Below are 17,610 nucleotides of genomic sequence, written 5' to 3'. Positions count from 1 at the left end.
AGCTACTCTTCCTGTACCCTTAGTACGAATTTGCTTTAGGTTTAAAGCAATCAAAACGAGAGCGCGTTCGGCGCTTTGATTGGCCGGCTCGAATAAACCAACAAATCAGAGCGCTGAACGCCTAGTTTCTATTACTTTAAACCTAAAGCAAACTCGTACTAAGGGTAGTTAAGTCGTGACGATGACGTGACATCACTCCAGTCGATCTGGACACCTATAATGTATTATATGTAGTGTACCTAAGTAAAAAAAGCCCAAAAACACTGTCTGACCTGTGACTCCTAGCTCAGAAGTAGCACATAACACATAGGTAACAAGCAAGGCAAATAAAACAACAGAAAAATCAATTGAAAAAACTATTTTTAATACAATTCCGCGCCAAAAACAAGGCGGGAAAGAACTGACAACGAACGCAATATGGCCGCCAATAGACATAATAATTAAACCAAAGTTTAAATATAACCCATATCCTCGTATTATTGAATTAAGTACATTACACGCAAAACTGTAGTTATAATTGAATTAAGTGGTTCTTGTGTGGGACGATTATAATAGTCTATACATGAAACTATACAAAACCAGTTTATTTTGGTCTCGCTTTCTATGACCCTTTCACACATTCGACGGTCAATTTACACTGGTTTAGTTTTACTTGATGTGTAGTGTCTACAAATGGTAGGATCACAATGACGCTACAAAATAGTTAAGTGAATTTGTTTAAGAGAATCATGTGATACAATTTTGTAGGGACGTTATTAATTGAGCTTTCTCTTTGGATTTTAGGTAGTAAGAGGTTGAATTGAGTGGTAATTTTGTACCAGATTCAAGTAATAGATGTTTTAGTTACGGTTTTAGGTGAAGCATTAAATGCGAAAAGTGCATTTTTCACATTCATCAAAGCCCCTTGCAATAGGCTAGTTTCACACTAGTCAAAAATCAATACTTTAAAAACTATATTTTCTATATGAAATAGTGCGTTGTGACGTAATTAGATTTTTACGCCAAATAGCAGACTTATTACTTTATTACAGAAAATTAGCTAAAAAATTCGAAAACTAGAACATCAAATCTAAAAATGAAAGTGTGATTATTTTTTTATTTATTCTATTGAAAAATGTAAATAACGTAATTAGATTTTTACGCCAAATAGCAGACTTATTACTTTATTACAGAAAATTAGCTAAAAAATTCGAAAACTAGAACATCAAATCTAAAAATGAAAGTGTGATTATTTTTTTATTTATTCTATTGAAAAATGTAAAAAAAATATTTTTGACTGAGGAAACTACCTGATATGTTTGTTATAACATTATGTGGTAAACCCATATTAGTCATAATAAAACAAATTAACTCATACTGATAAACTTACAACGCCCATAATAGCATTTCCTTTATAAAGATACAATAAAAAAGGAAATTAACGACATTTCTCTTCAATTTACACCAAAATTATAATAGCTACAATCGTGATCTAACGAATGCCATATTTTAGAGACATTGACTAATGTCATATTACAGAAACTACCGAAGCTACACTTTGGAACCAGCGCCTAAATTCACTGACAGACAAACTGATGGACAATTCAATTTGACCTTTCAAAAGTGCCTAATTTAAGATTAATTGGGTACTATCCTCGGTCAAAAATAAATTATTACAACTTTTCAATACAATAAAATATTAAAAAATAATCACACTCTCATTCATAAATTTGATGAACTATTTAATTTTCGATTTTTTCTAGCTAAATTTCTAGAAATAAGTCTGCTATTTGACTTAAAAATCTAATGACGTCACAACGCACTATTTCATACAAATTTCATAGAAAAAAAATATCGTTATTGACGTTTCGATAAAAGTATTGAATTTGACTAGTAGGAAAGTAGCGTATTGAAATAAATGCTTTGGCTTTGAGACTTCCGAGCATAGTAAAATAAATCATCAATCATTGATACCAGTTTGAAAATAAAAAATGGTGCGTATATTCGCGAATGCGAATGCGTATATTCGTTATATCTCTAATAGCAACGTTAGAACATAAATTTCAAAATGAAAATTACAAGTTATTATGTGAGTCAAAACAATGCTTAAATGAATTAATTGAACAAGTTCAATGCAGGTCAGATTTACCCGCACGACCCCACAGGAAAGATCACCCCTATATAGACATTACCGATTTCCTCTTTTTAAACAGTTTTAATTACTTGAGTTGTAAAAAAAAATGTCGAGTCATTTACTTCATTAATTGGTCCCATTTAACACCTTATAAAAAAAGTGCAGTTAAACGTGTTTAACGCATTGAGAGAGCTCTCTTCTTTCGTTTTTTTCTAATTAAAAAGTCGGTTGGTTATATGTTTAGCTAGCGACCCGTCCCAGCTTCGCATGGGTGCAATGGTGATATATTATGCATGTATTATACATATAAACCTTCCTCTTGAATCACCCTATCTATCAAAAAAACCGCATCAAAATCCGTTACGTAGGTAGTTTTAAAAATTTAAGTATACATAGGGACAGAGAAAGCGACTTTGTTTTATACTATGTAGTGATATTGAAATGACAGTTTCTTTGATATTACAATACTAGATTAGTTTATGGACCGTCGCCTAAGACGACTTTTTGTTGCAATGCTTCGCGCATTCACTAAAAACGCTTAGCAACCAAAGCATGTTAGGTAATTTATATGCACTACCTACTCCTTGCAAAAATCTATTTTTAAAAACCAATAATGTCGTTACGCGACCTGTAATCTAGCTAGAAACAGTGCTCATCTATCGCACTTACGAAATTTTTACATATTAAACCACTTAATTCAATACCACAGTTTCTATACAACATATTTACTTCATTTATTTATAAATCAAACTTTATATAGTAAACATAATTCCTTTTTTCTCTACTGATACATGTAATATTGAGTCGATAAGCGACTATAGTTATAGCAGCAGCGTTCTCTGATAAACCTGAACCTTTTAAATCGCTATCTCCAACCCAGAGATTGTGGCAAACCCTCTTATGTAGAAGAGGCTCATAGTCCAGCAGTAGACTGTCACGGGCTGACACGGACTGATGATAATGGTTAGGTAACTACTTTATAATGATCAAGTATTCTGTCGCCTTAAGCCGAACATTAAGATTCAAGAGTTAAAGTCTCTACTAGGTATAAATAAATGAAGTAAATACGTCACAATCAGATCTATATTACAACTTAAAGATAGGTAGGTATGTACTTACAAAATTTCAATACAAAACATAATATTATGTACTGTAAACAAATACTTACTAGTAAAAAAACAAAAATTAAATTTTCAAAATACAAATTTTTCATTCACATAATCAGTTTTTCTTTTAACAAAAAGAATAATAAAGAAATTAATTTAATGGTATCTGTATTAGTAGGAGGGTGATCCTCAAAACAAAAAATCACAAAAAGTTAACGACGGTATTATCCTCAACCAAAAGTTAACAATTCTGCCGATTGAAACAAAATTTGGTTTCAATAAATTAAGCTGTGACACTGCTCTCAACCAATCCAATAAAAATAAGGATGACAATAAGCTACCATGATGCTTAATATCGCGGCAGAATAATGAATTGTTAAATAAAAGTTAAAGTTTTTTTGAAGAAACACCCCTGAGCCTTATACTTGAACATAATCAATGGAAAATCATTACATTTCATATACTAACAATTTAAATTGTTTTTTATTAATTATTAAGCTACTACATCATAAATTTGTCAATGAAACAATTATTTAGGAAAAATATTTATCAGTATTACATGTCCAAATAGAATGAATTGTATTAAATATTTTCAAAATTTTGCACTAAGCATAACATAACATCAAAGGATTTTTCAGACAGACATAAGTACCTAAATGTGCAAGGATAACATATTTTTTTAATGTAAAATGAGCAATTTTCTATGGATCACAGTTTCAAAATGTCTTCAATACTTATGATTAAAAAATCACATGGTTTTATCTAAGCGTGGGTGAAGAGGTATATCTATAATATTAGTTGAATAAATGTATTTAACCTACTTATTTGAAAGTGAAGTTATATATTAGGAGCTTATGTAATTATGTATATAGATATAGGTACTAGGGAGGCTAAAAACTTTTGTATGTGACCATTTCTTTAAGAAATAAAACAAAATTATACAACAACGTCATGCCTTTTATCCCTGAAGGGGTAGGCAGAGATGCACGTTACGGCAGTAATGCCGCTTTACAATGTACACCTATTTTTTAACATTTGTGTTATGGGTCCATGTAATAGGGAGTGAGCCTATTGCCATATACTGGATACAATTCCACTCCGTGCTACTACTGAGAAAATTTCGAAAAAGCCCAGCTATACTTAACCCGACCCGGGAATCAAACCCGAAACCCCTTGTCCGGCAGTCGCACTTGCGACCACTCGACCAATAAGGCAGTTTAATCAAAATTATAATTAGTTAATTGAATATTAATTAAGTAAACCAAAACTTACATTATTTATTCAATAAACATATCTACTATATATATTATTATTATTAGAAGTCTTAACAACTTAAGTTAGTGTTTTAGTAATATATTAGATAATAAACTAGATAATATTAATGGTAATTTTATTATAGATTTCGTGAGACATACTAAATTAATTATTATGTTATCGGCTTACTCACGTAACTTTTTGACGAGGAACTCGACTAGTTTCAAGCCATGCTAGAGGCAGTAGCAGCGCGACAATCGCCGCGTCGTGTGTCGCGGAATACTGCTCATGAATATGAGCCTCTAGTATGGCTTGAAACTAGTCGAGTTCTTCGTCAAACAGTTACGTGAGTAAGTCGATAACATAATAATTAATATTAATGGTATTTTTAAATACAATTTTATCAATTTCCCCTAACACTGCCAAATATTATAGCTGCTTTCTAAATACGCATTAACAATCAAAATCATTAAAAAAATACACCAAAAATATCAATTAAGAATCTTTAAATACCAAATTAAATTGACAAAAATCATCTAAGTAATAGAAAAATTAGTCTATCTTCAATCAGTACTTAATAACAACAAAATTATTTAGACTATCTCACACAATCTATGTTAAACAAATCATTACAACTGAACTTTTAAATTAACGGATCACATTTGCAAATACCAGGATCCTAAACATCAAAAAGATGAGAAAAAAGATAATTATTCAAAGATTCTTACCATTTACTGATGATCAATCATCATCAATCCTTTGCTTTTTGCTTGTATTCGATGGTGTTTGGGGCGGAGAGTGGGTGGTATCCCTACGCTTGCCTGAATGCCTTGCACAAGACGTCCCAGAAACACGGTTGGAGTGAGAGGATTCTCTAGTAGGAGAAAACTGTTTTAACATCTCAACATCATTGAAGATCACTTGGGCACCACCTCCACAGGTCGGCACCACATCTCCTTTATACAATTTCGTCTCCAATTCACCATCTGTATCCTGTTCTTGCGATATAAGGCAGTATTTAGACGTCCTAGAGTTGGCTATGTCTTTCACACTGGTCAGTTTGTTCACAACTTTACTATTTATGATACTGGGCTTCATAACAGTGCCCATGGGGACTATTTTGTTTGGTGCGTGTTCTACCCATCCTCGGCCGTCTGCGGACAAGGATCTGCGATGACGAGGGTTGGCTATGGCTACCCCACGACGAGATGAAGCTGGCGTGTCTCTTTGTATCTGAGTTTGAGGTACAGAACTGAACGGAGTCAACAAATGCGCTGGTAATGCTCTAGGAGTGGAACCCGGAGTGAAATCTCTGTTGCTTGTCTGCGCACCCATTTCTCCGGTAATCTTATTAAATCCATCACAATCACCTCGATTCAGAGCTTCAGCTATTATTCTAAGTCTATTCTCTTTCTCTTCTATAGCATTCTTCAATCTTTCCTTCTCAGAATGTATTTCTTTCGCTTTCTCATGTTCCGCTGCGATTTTGTGGTTGTATTTCCTTTCTAGAATCTTCTTCTGTTTTTCTTTGTCGAATTTGTTTTGGCTGAGCAGTAGTTCTTTCTCTTGCAGCTCCCTCTTTAAAGAGGATGTGTATTCTGTCATCTCTGAGAGTTTGCGCTGATGAGTGAGGGACGCATTCTCAGTGGCGGTCAAGCGTTCTTCTAGAGCTCTGACCCTGCGTTCTGCTGCAGCTAACTGACCTCTCAAAGATGCATTCTCGCTTCTGACCTCTAGCGAGTCCTTTTCAAGGTCCAAAAGAGCAGACCTAAGCCTCTCGTCTTTGATAGCTTTGCTGCGTTTCAAAGCCTCGCGCCGACTGATCCTCATTTCCAAATGTGCCATCAGTTCCTTGATGATGTGAGCAGCTTGAGAACTGTTCAATTCTATACTTGGGAAGTCTGGTCCAAGACTGTAGACCAGACCCAAGTCCATCTCCAATTCTTTAGCTTCTGGCCTGGATAAATTGTCTCGGGCTGTAGTGAATAGCCTGTTGGCCTTACGACGGCCCGTAGCGAGGCCAATGTTTGCAGCCACATCGATAATTTGAGGCTTAGCCACTTCAACTTCTGCAGCCATTTCAGCGAACCTCATGACTTGGAGAGTCTCATCGTAATCTTCAGCTCTAGGGTTAGCACAGACAACCATGCGCACCTGGCCTTCTCCTTCAAAGAAGTTCTTGAATAAATGTGTGATCTTCGACTCTCTGTAAGGCACCATATTGTTGGTACCGCTGATCTGGTTCTCTCTCAATGCCTCTAGACATGTTCGTAGAGTCATGAGAGATTTATTGATGTTGCCAGCTTCTCGGAGACGTTGGCCTGTGTTCTTAGTGCGGTTTGTGCGTTCACTGCCAGCCAAATCAACTAAACTCAGCTGACTGATGTTCAGGAACTTCTTATTTTGAATCACAGCCTCTCCCATCTCATCTACCGGTGCCTGCACCAGTCTGATAGTGAAGACGGAATGGCTTCTACTAGATTCTGCGTTCAAAGATGTGTGCGCCATACGTTTTCTCTTCAAACCGAGGTAGAAAGCTTCGAAAGCTTCCTCTGCAGACTTTATTTCTACTTCAGTCACTCCGTGAACATACATATTGTGAGCTGCATCTTCACGGATGATTTTTACGGGTAAATTCTTACTTATGGGAGGCCCGTCTTCAAGTAAATCGAAGACACTGTTGTTGTATATCTCTACATAGGTCACAAACACTGCGTACTGGTTGTCTTCATTGATGCCTTCGATCTTGGTGACGTCAGACGAGGACATGGCGAGGTCAGGATTTGAATTGTTCTTCCTTCCACTTTTGAACTTATGGAGCTCCTGTTGCCGTTCCAACATGGCCTCCGCCTCAGTTTGAATATCGAACATGTTCATTTTATCAGGTTTGAAGATATATTTGTGAGCTTGAAAGTCGTTTATGGTTTTGAAAATTATATTCAAACATCTCGGTAAAATACCACAATTTTGTGGCTCACCGGTCATTGTGAACGTTTTGCCACTGCCTGTGACTCCGTAAGTAAATAATAAGCCATTTTTACCTTTGATTAGGCCTTCGACGATCGGTAAGGCGACTTTATCGAACACTTCTTGTTGATTCGTTTCTGGCGGGAATACCTCTTTGAATGTGTACTTCATAGTCTTCGCATTCTCGTTTCTGTAGCTTAGAGCAGTTGCTGGGGGCGTCAGAAGCACCGTGGTTGGCGAAATTATCTTCATACATGGTGAATCCGAGTCTCTCTGCATAGGCCGCAGTCGGCAATACACTTGAACGGGATCTCGCTCACCGATTAGGTTTTGTTTACTCCTAGCCGGCGTTCGCATGTCGTTCAACCTTTGTTTCGATTTAGCAGACTTCATTTTTAACGTATTTTGATATCACATACACTATCACAAATTGTATTTTTCAACGGACTGATCAAATCAAAGCAACGGTCGTTCATGAATTATCAATATGTTACAAACAATTCAATTATTGAATTGCGACGCTTGTTATCTCTTTCTAACTTTAGTCGTTTGTATAAGTCTGTCTCACGTAACGGCTGACAGTTGGTGTCTGCTGCATTCGGCTGGGTAATATTCCGCCGTTTCAACTTTGACGGCTTGGGAGTGTTGCTACAGTTGGAAACTGAAATGCCTTAAAATGCGAAAAATTACATGTGTTATTTTTTTTATATTATCTTATTAGATTTTTATATGAAATAAAACCAAAAATAAAAATTCCAACTTTAATTGTCTAAACTAAGAAAAGAAAGTAGTTACTATGTACTGTGACTGTTTGACAATAACCTTGAATTCAAGTGATAATTAAATTAACTATGACTTTTACGCAGATTAATTAAAACATTAAGGAATACATGTTTAATGTCTTAAATATACGAATATAAATTACGTATGATATTACTGTAAAAATATTAATTTCAATGTTGTAATTTTATAAAATTTTATAAAATATAAGATTATTCTTAGACCAATTTTATTATGACATATTCTATAAATATCACATTTCCTCATCATATTTACTATCTAGTAATCATTTAACTAAATATAATCTCATCTCTTATTTTTGTAAAAATAATTAACGTAACTTAGTTTTTATCACTACCCCATTTATTGGTAATATTTCATTACGTTGTCACACAAAGTCCATCCAATGCTACCAACATTACAAACCATATGACTCTGTTCCACGAAATTTATGTAAATGTTTGTCTTGATAACTTTTGTTTGTTTACAGGGGGAAAAGTATGACGGTCGACGAGCGGATGTTTGGTCGTGTGGGGTAATATTATACGCACTGCTGGTCGGGGCGTTACCCTTCGACGATGATAATTTACGTCAATTACTTGAAAAGGTATTTTTATTTTAAGTTCATAAAAATAGTACAGTAGTACAATCACGTCAAGATTAATGCTATCGGTTTTATTTGTTGAATATTTTAATTTATTAATTGTTATATCAGTTTACTTTATAATTTAATGTATTTATTGTTAGATCTTTTATTAATTTTAATAATCAAATCAAGTAGATTTTTGATTTTCGTCATTTTTAAGTTTAGTTCAGTCTCGACATGGATAACGACAAAAATCAGTCGTTATTAGGACTTAAACTGTCACCAATGTTGCTACCAATTTCCGTCGTAACTAATATCGAAACTTCCAAAAGTTTTTCAATGTTTTTTTTGTCTTTGCCCACTAGATGGCGCTAAAATATGAGCACTTTATGTATCAACTCTGCAGCTATACCAATCAAAATAATGTTGATACTTAATAAATTATTTATTGTCTCAATTTCAGGTAAAACGTGGAGTGTTTCATGTCCCTCACTTCGTGCCGCCCGACTGCCAGCAGTTGCTGCGAGGGATGATTGAAGTTAACCCCGAGAAACGAATGACGGTACTATTTTAATTAATTGACAAAGTACTTTTTTTTCTATATCAAAGTCAAATTATTGAAATTAAAAAAAATCTATGATATTTGGCTCTTGAAACTACCCAACCGCTAAACCGGTTTTGTGGGACATTGTTTTAAATAAATGATGTACATACATACATACATAACCTCACGCCTGTCTCCCATGGGGGTAGGCAGAGACAATGGAACGCGAATTGCCACGGTTCTTACACACTTCTTTCGCTTAAATAAATGATATATTTAAAATAAATAAGTATTTAAATGATGTATTTCTTTTATAATAATAAATAAATAAACAAACCTTGGAAGCAAGCCCAATACCTCTTGCTTGACAGTTGCTTTTGCAACTACTCACACTCCCTATATGTTATCGGCTTACTCACGTAATTGTTTGACGAGGAACACGACTAGTTTCAAGCCATGCTAGAGGCTCATATGCATGAGCAGCATTCCGCATACGACGCGGCGATTGTCGCGCTGGCTTGAAACTAGTCGAGTTCCTCGTCAAACAGTGACGTGAATAAGCCGATAACATAATAATTAATTTAGTATGTCTCACGAAAGTTATAATAAAATTATTTTATTATATTATATCATTCACTCTGTGCCCTCCTCTTCCATATCGAACCAAACAATAGGGTATTTATCCTACTAGTCAAATTCAATACTTTTATCGAAATGTCAAAAACGTAACTTTTCTATGAATTTTGTATGACATTGCAATTTATGACGTCATAATTTTTTTGCGTCAAATAGCATACTTATTACGCAAAAAATAGTAAGAAAAATTAAATAAAAATAAGTATATCGTCAAATGAATGAATGAAAATATTTTGGGATATTTTATTATATTGAAATATCAAAATAATTTGTTTTTGACCTAGGAAACTACCCAATTATTCCAATATTCCAAAGTCAAAGTCAAAGCATTTATTTCAATTAATCCTAAATAAGGCACTTTTGAAACGTCAAATTGATTTGTCCGTCAGTCTGTCTGTCAGTGAAGCTAGGCGCTCGTTCCAAAGTGTAGCTTCGAATGGAGAAGAACGAGCAAGAAACTCCATCGTTACTCTTTTAAAAAAGAAGTTTTTTACAATTTCTCTGATACACTATTTATCTATTGTATATAGTTAGCTGAAATAACGCGGCACCCGTGGGTGACGGCGGGCGGGCGCGGCGAGCTAGAACAGGAGTTGCCCATGATGGAAGTGGTCCAGACCAGGGTGCTGCCGTCCGCGGAGGCCATCGACCCTGACGTGCTCCAGGCTATCTGCAGTCTCGGCTGCTTCAAGCACAGGGAGAAACTTATACAGGAGCTGCTGAGTCCACAGTGAGTCTTCTTAGTGATTGGTATAGTTAAAATATGTAACGTCTTCTTATACTTGGTTCTGCTTTGTTGGCCAAGACCGTATTCTCGGCAGTTGATCTTAAAATCACTTGTTCTGCCAATGGCTTAATGTTCTTAAAACACTCCGTAATACGTATCTGGTTGTGACTCCTATTAATAAAAATATATGACACAGGTAAATATAGGGTGAATGGTAATTAGTGAACGATATTTAAACACGTGATTGTACTCATGAATAAAAACAACTTCCCCGAAGAAACTTATATTGTATACTCATTGGTTTTATTTTTATCACAATAACAAAATAATAAAATTTCGCGCGCCCGTGCTTTCGCATGATCAGCTGTTGGCAGCGAGGCGCCCGCGTCCGCGTTAACGGAAGAACTAGATTCTTTCATTTTTTTCTTTTTCTTTTTTTAAAAAAAAAAACGTTGCCCCACATTAGGATTTTCTCCTGTGTCGTGGGTGCGTTTACAAACATACAAGTTCACACACACATTTTTAACTAGGTACTCGTATTTTGGAACTTTACTTTCTTTACCTTTTTTGTAAATTATTATTTAAATGTATCATGTGTATGAATAATGCCACCGTACAATAATGACTAAACACATCCCATTCCCCCCCATTCCAGCCACAACACAGAGAAAGTGATATACTTCCTCCTACTGGAACGCAAGCGGCGGCGGCCGGCGCGGGACGACGAGCCGCGGCCCGCTGCGCCCGCGCTGCCCCCCGACCCGCCGCGGAAGAGGCTTGACACTTGTCGGGTAAATATATATATATATATATATTTAAAAACCTTGCCCCACACTAGGATTTTCTCCTGTGTCGTGGGTGCGTTTACAAACATACAAGTTCACATACACATGACACCCAGACCCGAAACAACAATTTGTGGATCACACAAAGAGTTGCTCCGTGCGGGAATCGAACCCGCTACCCGTTGCACGGCAGCCAGTTGCCCAGCCACCGCGCCAACCGTGCAGTCAATTATATTTATATATTATTACTTTTTTACGATTTTACCACGATTGAGAAGCATGAAAGCAGGATTAGTATGTGTGTGTGAGTAAAATTGGGTGATCGGGTGAAAAATAGTGTTAAATACTTATAAGAGAAAAGTGTGCTTTGAAAAATGATGTATGTAGATAGTGACGATTGAAAAGGGAATGTTACGATAGTAAAAAATAATAAAAAAAAAAAATAATAAAAAGAATGGATGAATTGGCAGAATTTCTATCTACTATTCGACCAACGGAAAAAAAATTGTCGATGTTAAAATGGTTATTATTAAAACAATTGATTATTTTACTTTCAGGTAAATGGACAGTCGGCACATTTCGGTCAGATCAGCGAAGGATCTCCCATAACGCCTAGAAGATCACAGTACAGGTACGAAGTCTTAACATATATCTTCACGCTATACACTGAGGTGGTAAGCAGGAAACTAGGAAACAAAACTAAATTACAGTAGAAGCTTTTTATTTAACAAAGTAACCAAAAATTGTATTATAAATCTGATTGAAAAAGAGTAACCTATGGAGTTTCTTGCTCGTTCTTCTCCATAGGAATCTACACTTTGGAACGAGCAAATAGCTTCACTTGCTGGTCTATTTGAAATAAATGATTTTGATTTGATTTGATTTGATTTGATTCGCGGGGTATGCGTTCCGTAAATATGCCGCGAATACAGAAACCGTGAATATGGAATGGTAATTTGTATGGGGTTATAGGGGTAACGTTCCTAGATGACGAAATCAAGCAAATAGTAGATAAAAAAAATGTTTAATTGAACTTTCTGATCATACAGATTGCCTGACGATAATATTATTATCATTAGGTTTAGGTCACACTAGGTTTAGGCAAAAGTCACAATCTAGACGTAGCTGTAATAAGGTCTATTTTATTTTTTCATCCTTCTACTGACGCGTTGACAAAGGATAGCAAATGTATTTTTTTAGGTTACGCACCGATATTTCGATTCGATCCGCGAATAAAGAAATCTTAGACCGCGAATATAGGAATTGGATCGCATTTTTTCAATCCGCGAATAGTAAAAACGCGAATGAAGGAAGCGCGAATAAGGAGCTTCTACTGTAATTACATTGTTCCAACTTTTGGGTGCATGGTAGAAAACCGCCAAGTTTTAAAAATATTTTTCTGTCCTTAAACTTTTTTCTTAAATCATTGTAATGTTTTTTCTACTATCATATTTTTTTTTATATTTCTCTGTAAGTGTAGTGTTGTTGGTATAACATCACGCCCCTTTATCACGAAGAGAGCCATCTGAGATGTAAAAATAAAATATTTGTAGTCTTATTTGTGCTACCATTAGGTTTGTTTCAATTAAATCAATTTTATTATAATGCAACGCTAGAATGATGCTTTTCTAACTTCTTTTTTCATATATAGCTACTTACTTCATGAAATATTAAAATCGAGTATTATTTTACGTATTTCATTCTTTTCTATTTATCTTACACTTTACGAGTCAAATAAAAATTACTTCATACCTACATATTTTTTCTTCTCTATTTTTATTAATTATTGTCAGTATTTTATCGTCATTCGTCATATACTCACGCCTTTTATCCCCGAAGGGGTAGGCAGACGTGAACATTACGGCACGTAATGCCGCTATACAATATACACCTACTTTTCACCATTTTTGTTATCAATCCCGTGAAGATGGGGGTGAGCCTATTGCCATATACTGGGCACAATTCCAGATTTATAGACAGAAATAAAAAAAGAAACGAAAATAACCCAGTAATACCTTGCCCGACCCGGGAATCGAACCCGAGACCCCTTGCACGGCAGTCAGTATTTTAATCATCTGAAAAAGTCATGCAACTTAATTTTTTTCCTAACTTTTTGTATTTTTCTGTCTATCTTTCTTTCTATCTTCACGCTATTGCATCCAGTAGAGACTAGGTAGTGTGTGTGTAATGTCTGAGGTTTGAGTCCAGGTTTGGTCGCAGTAGGTCTGCCTCGGGCCGGAGGGGGGAGGGACGCAGTTCACCGCAGCTGCCTGCCAGCCCGCCTAGTAAGTGTTGCTTGATGTTATTGTTGTTTCAAAATAATAATTTAAGTATAAATATTGTAAGCAACGTCACGCCTTTTATCCCCGAAAGGGTAGCCAAAAGGTGTATATTACGCCACGTAATGCCGCTATACAATGTACACCCACTTTTCACCATTTGTGTTATAAGTCCCATGTTATATGGGGTGAGCCTATTACCACATACTGGACACAGTACTAGACTCCGTGACACTACTGAGAAGTTTTCAAAAAACAGAAATATGCCCAGTAATACTTTACCATGCACTCGATCAACGAGGCAGAATTAAAATCTACCAGAGCATTAGTCAATACTTTATTATTACATAATAATAGTTTTTAAAATATGAAATAAAACGAGAAATCCAGTTATGAACGTTGACTGCACGGTTGGTGCGGTGGCTGGGCAACTGGCTGCCGCGCAACGTATAGCGGGTTCGATTCCCGCACGGAGCAACTCTTTGTGTGATCCACAAATTGTTGTTTCGGGTCTGGGTGTCATGTGTATGTAAACTTGTATGTTTGTAAACGCACCCACGGCACAGGAGAAAATCCTAATGTGGGGCAACGCTTTAAAAAAGAAAAAAAGAACAATAGATCTTTATTTTTTACGTATATCCAAAACTAACCAAATTCTAACTCTAATTGGGAGCACGGTAGCGAATCGCCAAGTCCAATAAAACATTACATACAAAAACAAATACAAACAATTACGTTTTGTCCCAGCCGGCCACACGCCACATCGAGTATCATCCCTGGGAGGTACACCGGCCACTCCTGGATCACCATTGGGTAAATGTACTAAACCTTTCTTCTTCTTTCTGTTTCTATCTCTCTTACACCAACTTTACTTACCTATATCTATAACATAAGAATAAGTACCCATATACATCAAGAAGCGCTGATGAATACAGAACGCACGAACCGATTTCCACGGTTTTGCATTCGTTGGAAAGGTCTCGGTCTCCGTGAGGTTTATGGCAAAGGAAATTCAGGAATCAAAGGAAAATCAGGAAACCAGTGATAATAATTGGTGGCGAAACGGAGTTCGCCAGGTTTGCTAGTTCTGTGTAGTAACACATTGACAAGTGACAAGTGACAGATGACAGAAGTCGCACATAGACTATCGACGAGCAAATCAACGGATGACGTCACAAATATCCTGCATCGCACATATGAAGTTTACATGCGAATTAACACGGATAGAAAATCCCAACGAACAACAGTGGGGCAGAAAGCCCGCCAGGCATGATCACCTCGCCTGGTCGGAGGATCTTCCGTGAGGTTTATGGAAAGGAAATTCAGGAATCCCTAAACTCACTATATTCAAACGTGACTTTGGGCAAGTCTCACAGAAAACCGACGTGAAACAACGCTTGCGTAGTGTCAGTGAGGTTACCGGAGACCGGAGGCCTTCCCAATCTTTAATCAAATCCCCGATTTCCCAACATCCCTTTAAATTAAAAAAAAAGGCCGGCAACGCACTTGTAACGCCTCAAGTGTTTCGGGTATCCATAGGCGGCGGCGATTGTTATATGTAAACGAGCACACAGGTCACCTGATGGTAAGCAATCATCGCCGCCCATGGACACCCGCTACACCAGAGGAGTTAGTTCAAATCCTTCATAATGTCGTATTGTTTCAGCTTCCCCCTCAGTACGAGAGCATCATCACCAACGAGCGAATTCCACCGGACCTACTATTAGTCTAAATATAAGTAAGTTACAAAACATAATAAACTTTATAAAGCAATCTACAGAATTTAATTTTCAATACAACTCATAATAATAGGTATGATGATGGAGTATGGAAATTAAAAATCTAATTAGTTCGTCAGTTATGTAATGAAAAAATATTAGACACTTATTTTTTATTTTGTCATATAAGATAACTATACTTAGATAAAACGAATCAAAGTTTAGGAGTGGAAGCATTATAGTACGTCATTTCGTCGTATAAAACGTACCTAGAAGTGACGACACGTGATATTTCAAATCGATAATAATATATCAAAGTATTTGTTTCCGTAAAACGCTATAAAATACGAGTCTAATATTTTAAAAGAATCTACAAGACGGACATTAATAAAAAAAAAATTGATGATGGATATATTATTCTAAAATTTGCTCTTATTACATATTGTAATTGATTCGATTATAATCAATAAAATTAAAAATATCAAATTACTTTCACTAGGGTACAAAACATAAAATTTATACCATTTCCGTCCTTAAGGCTGCACCAGAGATTTGCTATGCTACGTTGCTGTGGATGCGTTTGGTTTCCACCAGTTTCCACCAATCTTATTCGTTGGTACACATAGCTTAACACTGGTGGAAACGGACTCAATTAAGTTAGGTTTTTTATATGGAAAGATGCGTGCTATGGATGCGTGCACATCTTCACACAGCTACATAACTTAGTATCAGTGGAAACGGTCACATAGTTTCACAGCTTAGCTATTACATCTTCGTAGCATAGCTACATAGCACATCTCTGGTAGAAAAGTACCCAAAAACACGTGTATATAGTGGTGATTATTAAATGCAACGTATCACCACAGGTGGTGAGCCGGGCGAGGCGGTGATTATAATAAACGAGTCACCAATAATGGGCTCGTCCGTCGCAGTCCGGCCACACAGCCCCTCGCAAACACATAGAGGTAGGTGCACGGCAGAGGGGTGCCAAGTTCTACAACGTGTAACAAAATACCCATATACATCAAGAAGCCCTGATGAATACAGGTTGAACAGAGTATCTACACGAAGCTTCAGCTAAAAATACGTTTAAAAATATTAGTACCAAATACTTGGTATCGCATAGTTCTTGATTTCAAATCATACAAACGTGTCACATCACTACAGGGATCACTCGCTAATATTACGAAACATTTCTTCTGTCAATCTGATCGCCTAGTACCTGTCTACCTAATTTTGAATCACGCGGCGGCGCGATTTGAAAAATTCATAACTTGGTACCATGAAAACATGAGTTAAAAAAGCCCTTCCCGTATCGTTTGTTATGTTATCTAGAAACCGTGCACTTGATATGTATACTCCCTTTTTGTTACACGTTGTATAATGTAGACATTTTTTTTTATATTTTTCGAGAGACATCCCAAATGATTATGTTATCGGCTTAATAGGAACTCGACTAGTTTCAAGCCATGCTAGAGGCTCATAAATTAGCCTCTTAATCTATTTTTTTTTCTGGGTATTGTTTTTTATTAAGTAAGTACTATAATTTAATGTGGTAATTAAAAAAATAGAAACTCGTTAATGTCGTGAGTCTAGTTAAATTATATTTTTGATTGTTTAAAGCTACTTTACTTTGAAAATAATTTGTTTTTTCTATTTTCAAGTGCGAGAAAGATCGTCTCTGCCGGGTCCCCCAAGCACTACACAGTCGCCGGCGCAACCCTCGCTCTTCCCTAACTTAGGTACTATTACAAGTAAGTAATAATTTGACTTTAATATACTATTATGTATTTAATTTAACCGATAAACTTTTCAAGAAGTTATAAGTCTTTTTTTAAATTAATATTTTATTTAAAGAAATATAAAATTACTATTTATATACTATTTACTATTACTATATGATATGAAATAAAATCTTAATTATAACAAATACAAATAAATACATAATATTATAATATGTACAACTTAAAATAAACTAAAATTAGAATAACAACTAAATACAAAAAATCTCATTAGGCGTCGTATACTCTGAGTCAGCATGTAAATTATTTAACAAAAAAGTATTTTTAATAATCCTGTAAAAAGCCCAAATCAGTTTTTCTACCGTAAAAGTTG

General features: G+C 35.8%; 2 protein-coding genes and 1 long non-coding RNA gene across 7 annotated transcripts in view; 1 reads left to right on the top strand and 2 right to left on the bottom strand.

Moving 5' to 3' along the window:
- The window catches only part of LOC118280327 (serine/threonine-protein kinase BRSK2), a 47,937-nt gene that overhangs the window by 17,977 nt on the left and 12,350 nt on the right, over nucleotides 1-17,610 (top strand). The window contains exons 7-16 of one of the 5 annotated variants that reach the window (XM_050702049.1): nucleotides 8,711-8,827; nucleotides 9,270-9,368; nucleotides 10,517-10,716; nucleotides 11,369-11,504; nucleotides 12,056-12,129; nucleotides 13,722-13,783; nucleotides 14,525-14,590; nucleotides 15,444-15,515; nucleotides 16,362-16,460; nucleotides 17,160-17,249. In XM_050702049.1, the coding sequence (XP_050558006.1) occupies nucleotides 8,711-8,827; nucleotides 9,270-9,368; nucleotides 10,517-10,716; nucleotides 11,369-11,504; nucleotides 12,056-12,129; nucleotides 13,722-13,783; nucleotides 14,525-14,590; nucleotides 15,444-15,515; nucleotides 16,362-16,460; nucleotides 17,160-17,249 (1,015 nt within the window). Of the gene's footprint in view, nucleotides 1-8,710; nucleotides 8,828-9,269; nucleotides 9,369-10,516; nucleotides 10,717-11,368; nucleotides 11,505-12,055; nucleotides 12,130-13,706; nucleotides 13,784-14,524; nucleotides 14,597-15,443; nucleotides 15,516-16,361; nucleotides 16,461-17,159; nucleotides 17,250-17,610 lie in introns of all 5 variants that reach the window. The other 4 variants (XM_050702048.1, XM_050702047.1, XM_050702046.1 and 1 more) reach the window with 4 other exon arrangements.
- LOC126912031 (uncharacterized) overlaps nucleotides 1-17,610 on the bottom strand; it is a 129,663-nt gene that overhangs the window by 109,581 nt on the left and 2,472 nt on the right. The window lies entirely within an intron of this gene.
- On the bottom strand, nucleotides 344-7,959 carry LOC118280329 (kinesin-like protein KIF23). Its single transcript, XM_050702050.1, has 2 exons — nucleotides 1,163-7,959; nucleotides 344-1,013 (listed from the first exon to the last, which is right to left on the bottom strand). Exon 1 carries the CDS (start codon nucleotides 7,831-7,833, stop codon nucleotides 5,215-5,217), a length of 2,619 nt encoding a protein of 872 aa, XP_050558007.1. The 5' UTR covers nucleotides 7,834-7,959; the 3' UTR covers nucleotides 344-1,013; nucleotides 1,163-5,214.

This window comes from Spodoptera frugiperda, chromosome 21 (assembly GCF_023101765.2).
Source record: "Spodoptera frugiperda isolate SF20-4 chromosome 21, AGI-APGP_CSIRO_Sfru_2.0, whole genome shotgun sequence".
NCBI classification, from domain to species: domain Eukaryota; kingdom Metazoa; phylum Arthropoda; class Insecta; order Lepidoptera; family Noctuidae; genus Spodoptera; species Spodoptera frugiperda.
The sequence above is the reverse complement of the archived record's forward strand: the minus strand, read 5'-3'. Positions and strand labels throughout refer to the sequence as shown.

What these genes read in the sequence shown, in the direction of transcription:
- LOC118280329 (XM_050702050.1), bottom strand. Translation starts at nt 7,833, where the DNA reads ATGAAGTCTGCTAAATCGAAACAAAGGTTGAACGACATGCGAACGCCG.